The 6751-nt window shown below is 48.3% G+C and overlaps 1 protein-coding gene across 1 annotated transcript; it reads left to right on the top strand.

The window, feature by feature from the left end:
* Positions 1-3352: 3352 nt before the first annotated feature.
* Rasl11a (RAS-like family 11 member A) lies at positions 3353-6104 on the top strand. The gene is given in 4 exon segments (NM_001401113.2): positions 3353-3553; positions 3853-3909; positions 4027-4106; positions 5266-6104. Coding segments are annotated over 4 exon segments (729 nt in total). The 5' UTR covers positions 3353-3429; the 3' UTR covers positions 5734-6104.
* Positions 6105-6751: the final 647 nt, after the last annotated feature.

Raw genomic sequence — 6751 nt, 5'->3', positions numbered from 1 at the left:
CAGCCTGCCTTTGTTCCATTGGTTACACCACAGCTTTACATAATTCTAGACACAGATATAACACGAGATAGGACCCAGGCAGCATTGATTCAGGAGAGCCTATTTATAATTCTCTGGTTTGGTGGCTTACTGTCTTCACAAAAGGGTCAGGCTGTTTTTCGAGTCTGAATGTGAAGAACCCTTCCAAGGAGAATGGAGACACACTTCAAGCTTTTCCAAGCCAGGAGCACTCCTGAGGGCATAATTTCCTCTGGGCAGAGAACAGGCTCTGGAATGTTCCTTAGCGAATGATGTTAAACCGGTGGTTCTCATCCTGTGGGTTGTGACCCCTTTCACAGGAGTCACATATCAGATATTTACATGATGATTCATACCTAGCAAAATTATACTTACAGAGTAGCAACAAAAATAGTTTCATGGTTGGAGGGGTCTCCACAACGTGAGGAACTGTAAAGGAACTTATGACTGCTGAGAACCTCTGCCTTAAACAGAGGGACTGGAAACACGGTAAAGGAGTGGGGAGGTTAGCCTCAAGCTTAAATCAAGGCAGTTCTCTCTCTCTCTCTCTCTCTCTCTCTCTCTCTCTCTCTCTCTCTCTCTCTCTCAGTCTGCATTTCTGTCACAGGGAATTGCAGGGTGTTTGCGACAGATTGTATTGGCCCCTGCTCAACTGTCCTTCTCTGTGTTTTATTTTTCATGATTATCAATAGTGTCTCTAGTCCTTCCAGGAGGAACCATGAGCACCCAAGGTAGAGTCATTGCGACCCCAGCCTTTGCCATCTTTTGGAGCACTGCTTGCCTTCGTTTGCGTTTATTTGTCTGCTCTGATTAGTAAGATGTAATGGACAATTTTTTTTCTTTTACACGGGCTCTCATATAGCCCAGGATGGCCTTCAGTTTACTGTGTAGTCAAGGATAGCCCACAAGATGAGAACCACCGGTTTAACATCATCAAGAATACTTGTTATCTTCCTGTCTCTGCTTCCTGGGTACTGGGATTATAGGTGAAGGCCACCACTCCTCATTTATTGGATTATAGGTGTGAGCCGCCACTCCTAGTTTATTCTGAACCAAAGCTAGACAAGCCCAATGGTGTGCTAGGCAAAAGCTCTGCCACTGAACTAAGTCCCCAACCCAAAGACTTCATTTCATAGTTCAAGAGGCAAAGCGAGATAGTCCTCCCCTCCCTCTATTTGTGTGAGAACTGGACGCTGCAGAAACCATCTTGTATCCATCAAGGAGAGGCCAAGAGACTCCAAGAAACAACCACCTCCCCAGAGCTTCTCAACAGGCTTTGGAGAACAGAAGTTCCTCCGGCTAAACTGAACGTTTGTGGAGGATGATTGCCTTGTGAGAAGATTACAGTCTATACCACTCAACTATGGCAGGCCTCTCTTGGAACATCTTTTTCTAGGATCATCAGAACAACAGACATAAACGGGACTTTTGGCCATTCCATTTCAAACAGTAGAGTCAATGTCCATCCATTTAATCATTCAGAAGGCCAACCAAGTGGTGGGGTGTGTGTGTGTGTGTGTGTGTGTGTGTACACATGTGAGTGCTGGGGGCAGGCTCCTTGGAAATGTTAGGTATCCCCACTTGCTGTGGAAAAGGATGCATGGTAAGACCTCTTCCCAGTGGAAATGAACAACAATCAAATATTCCAACTTTGGTAACAGAGGAGATGGGGACCCTGAGAAGTTACAATGGAGGTAAGAATTCTGGCAGAGATTTCCCTGTGTCTTTGAGAGAGGAACAAGAAGAGGTGCTGACTCTTCTAGCTGACTTCATGAACATTCTTCAGGTGAGAAAGAAGGGGAGTGGGGGTACCCAGGAGACACTCAGAAATATGAGGAGAAGAAATCATGGAACTTAACCAGTGATGTGAAGGGAGTGGTTGAGGTCAAGGAGGACTCACAAGACTTGGGCTACTCGGTGTGTGGGAGGAAGCACATTCATTGGCATTTTGAACAGCAAAACTAGACCCTGTCCCTTTCTGTGTGCCAGCCCTTTTCTTATGTGGCTTGCTGCTCTGTCATTAAAGGGTAGAGCATCATTTCTCCATCTTCTGAGTTCATGCTGGCCAACAGAGCACACCAGGGATGATGGATTCTGCCCATCCAGCCTCCAGATGTCCAACCTTACCTACTGTCTTGGGGCCATACTCAGCCACTCTGAGGACAAGCCTTGCCACAGTCCCGCAGAGCCAAACTTGAGCGAGTCTGTGGTGGAGCAATATCATTTCATTAGGCTCATAAATTCTCAGCTCAGGCAAGCTTGTCACCGCCTGATGTAGATTAAGAACAGAAGTGGGTGGAGAAAGTGTGATGGAGAGATGGCCCAGCGGTTAAGAGCACTGACTGCTCTTCCAGAGGTTCTGAGTTCAATTCCCAGCAACCACATGGTGGCCCCCAACCATTTATAATGGGATCCGATGCCCTCTTCTGGCATGCAGCTGTACATTGCAGATAGAGCACCGGCAAAAGTAAATAGATCTTTTAAACGTTAAGTTCTGTGTAATATTTGAATAGTAAAGTAGGTCCAGGAGCCTCATCTGTCAGGCCAGAACCGGTGGGATGCTCACTGAGTTTGAGTGAGTCAGTTCACAGGAGAAAGGGGCTGTTGTCTGGGTTTGGATGCTGAGCTGTGGGCATGACTGCCCCCTAAGGGAGTTCACAGGAAAGTGACTGCAATTACCTTGATTCATATTAAATTAGTAAAATTAGGCCCTGTGCCCTGTCACCCCTCAGTACCCTTTAAATTTTTTTTTATTTATTTATTTGTTTGTTTACATTTGAGACCGGGTCTTATGTAGTCCAAGCTGGCCTTGACCTCAAACCCTATTTGTGGACAAGGATGACCTAGAACTTCTGACCCTCCTGCCTCTACCTTTTAACCACTAGGATAGCAGGCCAGTGTGCCAACATACAAAGTTTACAGGACGCTGAAGATCAAAGTCAGGGTTCTCATCGGTACTGTTTGACAATCAAAGACACGAAAAAGGGATCTCTTTCGCGTTGTCCCAGAAACATCCAGCCAATTGCAGCTTTTGCTCTTCCAATGGCTCAGCTCCACTCTCAGGTTCATGCTCCAGGCTAGCTGGCGGCTGCTTCCAGGACCCAGCAAATACAATTTGAGTAAAGGCTTCCCCTGGGCTCCATCCGCAGGAACCCGCGCAGCTGGGCGAGCAGAGCGCATCAGGCAGCCTGGGGGTGCACACACCAGCAGATGACAGTGCTCTGCTCGCGCGCTGCTCCCACCATTCCAGGAAGGGGCGGAGAAAAGGAGGCGCCAGAGGCAGCCACCGCGCTCCCCGAGCTCTTTAAAATCCCAGAGCCTGGGCTGCATCGCTGGCCGCGCCACATCTCCTCGCTCTGTGTCCGCGCGTATCCAGCCGGCTCTTCTGCAGCGGGGTCTCGGGACGCGCCCATGCGGCCACTCACCATGTCTGGGCACTTTCTGCTAGCGCCCATCCCCGAGTCCTCCTCCGACTACCTCCTGCCCAAGGACATTAAGCTGGCGGTGCTGGGCGCGAGTTGTGTGGGCAAGAGCGGTGAGTGGGACAAAGGCGCGCCAAGTCACCCAGGGACAGCGGAGGATCCCCGTCCGCAGGGATGCCGGGATGCAGAAAGACCCCCTGCCTGTTGCTTCAGCAGTCCATTTCTGAGCTCTGGAAGGGGTTGGCGTCTCTTGAGGGTCTTTCCAAGACCAGTCACTGTTCCGCGGGGAAGGCACTTTGGGGCGGCGGAGCTTTGTCCCGGGAACCTGGGGGGAATGCCTACTGTTCTTTGAGGGCCCAGTTTGGACCACCTTGACCCCTTCTTCGGCTGATTTTCCTATTTCATTTTTCAGCAATGATTGTGCGCTTCTTGACCAAGAGATTCATCGGCGACTACGAACCCAACACAGGTTAGAATGTTTTCATGCTCCCTGGCTCTTGTACTCTATTAGCCCTCCCTTCCCTTCTCTCTTTCTTTTGCCGTTCGGGCTGTGGGAACTTAAATGCAAACTCCTCTCGTTGTACAGGCAAACTGTATTCGAGACTCGTCTATGTAGAGGGGGATCAACTCTCCCTACAGATCCAGGACACTCCGGGAGGCATCCAGGTAAGGACTGTCAGGAGAGTGTATGGTGCAGCTACAGCTGACATTGAAGTGATTGACTCCAGGCCCTCAGTGAGATGTCTCAGCATGTCCAATATTCAGGTGTGGACACAGGGTGAGCTGAGGGTTAGGATGTGATGCTGGATGCCCTCCTAGGTGGCAAGAAATGGTTGGTTAGATCTAGTTTCCTCTTAAATGCCACTTTTAATGAATGATTTTAAAGATTGTGTCTTGCTGTGTAGCCCTGGCTGGTTTATTACTTGCCTCGTAGTTCAGGTTTGCCTTGGGCTCGTTATAATCTGTATTGCCTCAACCTCCCAAGTGTTGGGATTACAGGCTGAGCCACGCCCTCCCAGCGGGAGCCCTAGCTGACCGCCCTTGCCTGGGTTGCCTAGGCAGGTGTTAACACTTTCAGAGCACATCCAGGAGCAATTTAAAAACCACAGCCGTAGGATTAGGGGTCCACCACAGCCGTAGGATTAGGGGTCCAGCTAAGTAGTAAGCATTCACTCGAAAGTCCAGGGTTCAATTCCCAGCACTACATTAAAAAAAGCAAGAAGTAGGTGGGATTCTGGAGGAAGGGGGTCTGCTTCCTGGCCAGGGCTGTCCCTCTCACCCCTACCCCCAAAAAAGCTGGGGGTGTTTTCTCAAGCCAGTAATTGCAATCAGATAACGGTTTGACTATCACTGTGGAATGCAAGTTAACTAATTGCTCAGTCCTTCTAGGGAGGAAAAGGTTGAGTGGAGAGCCCAGAGAGAGGAATTTGTTTCTGCAACATTCTCAAGAAGTTGACTGCTAAAAATATTTTTTTATGGGCTTGGGAATAGATATTTATGTTGGACTGTTTCCAGGGTTTTGTTTGTTATGAATTAGTTCCCTGAAAACTAAGCCATTTTGGTCTGTAATTATTCTTAAGTGGTTGGAGTTCACTGGAGGCTGCCTGTCGGAAAAACTAGGTTACCGGTCTACATCCAGACCAGCTCAGAAAATAATCCAGGTTGAGCACTTGTCTGAGGCTTTCTGTGTCAAAAGCCTCTCGCAGAAGCTAGGGAGAACCAGACAGCTATGCTTTAGTGATTTCTTTGTCCAGTGCTCCTTCAAGGGCTACTCTGGTGTCATGTTTGAGCATCTTTGACCAGGTCCCATTTTGTTCTTTCTCAGGCCCAAGACAGCCTCGGTCAAATGGTGGATTCTCTGTCCAAATGTGTGCAGTGGGCAGAGGGCTTTCTGCTGGTTTATTCCATAACAGACTATGAGAGCTACCAGTCCATTCGGCCCCTTTACCAGCACATCCGGAAGGTCCACCCTGATGGAAAAGCCCCCGTCGTCATCGTGGGAAACAAAGGGGACCTTTTGCATGCCCGGCAGGTGCAGACACACGAAGGTCTTCAGCTCGCCAATGAGCTGGGTAGTCTCTTCCTTGAAATTTCTACTAGTGAAAACTACGAAGACGTCTGCGATGTGTTTCAACATCTCTGCAAAGAAGTGAGCAAGCTGCACAGCCTTAGCGGGGAGCGGAGGAGAGCATCCATCATCCCCCGGCCCCGATCCCCCAACATGCAGGACCTGAAGAGGCGCTTCAGGCAAGCCCTGTCCTCCAAAGCAAAAGCAGCCTCCACCCTGGGCTGATCCATTGCAGACAGACTGACATAGTATTATCACTAAGCATTTGTGCTGCCACAAAGACTGGTCCTTTCCTCCTTTAAAACATATCCAGGGGTTGGGGATTTAGCTCAGTGGTAGAGCGCTTGCCTAGCAAGTGCAAGGCCCTGGGTTCAGTCCCCAGCTCCAAAAAAAAAGAACCAAAAAAAAAAAAAAAAAAACAAAAACAAAAAACCATATCCAGAGTTTATTTTTATAATGACTTTATTGGCTTTCAAGTGTATGTATATTTCTGAAAATTCAAACAGTGGATTTTTTTAATGAGTTTTTTTTTTATTTTATTTTTTTTTTACTGTAACCGTTAGCCACTCTTCCATTAAAGGCAAAATGGCAATACCATTCCTTGTTTTCTGAATGTCTTTTTATAGCCATTTTGCTTGCACCAGAGCCCAGAAGTGCTCAATGCTTGGCCTTGAGTCTGAACTCCATTGGTGCCTTGCTTGCTGTAGGGAGGGGGCAAGCAGAGGGAGTCAGCTGTAAGAGAGAGAGGTATGTGGAGGAGGGAAAGGGTTTGAATAAGTACAGGATGTCCTTAATTAGGGCGGCTCTTCATAGTCAGGAAGACCGCACTGGTTTTCCAGCACACCGGTTGGTATGTTGGGAACTGCCCAGAATATAACAGCTGTACTTATTTATTTACGTTTTTATTTATTGATACAAATGTGAATGTAGCCTCTCTAATTTTAGACTACAAAATATTCTATTTAATATAAAATATTTAGAATATTTTAGAAAGCAAAAGCTGGGACGAGCTGTTGGCACAGGTTGATGATTCTAGCACTTGGAAGGCTAAGGCTCCAGTGTCGGGTCGCCCTGAGCCATACATGGAAACCAATCAAAAAAGCAAAGCGCGCGCGCGCGCACACACCACCACCACCACCACCACCACCACCACCACCACCACCACCACCACCACCACCACCACCACCACCACCAAACCAATGTCGAGGGCTGGAAAGATGGCTCAGTGGTTAAGAGCCGGGGC

The sequence above is a fragment of the Rattus norvegicus genome, chromosome 12 (assembly GCF_021556685.1).
Source record: "Rattus norvegicus strain SHRSP/BbbUtx chromosome 12, alternate assembly SHRSP_T2T, whole genome shotgun sequence".
In the NCBI taxonomy this organism is placed as follows: domain Eukaryota; kingdom Metazoa; phylum Chordata; class Mammalia; order Rodentia; family Muridae; genus Rattus; species Rattus norvegicus.
Note: the sequence above shows the minus strand (reverse complement) of the source record. Positions and strands in the feature narration are given on the sequence as shown.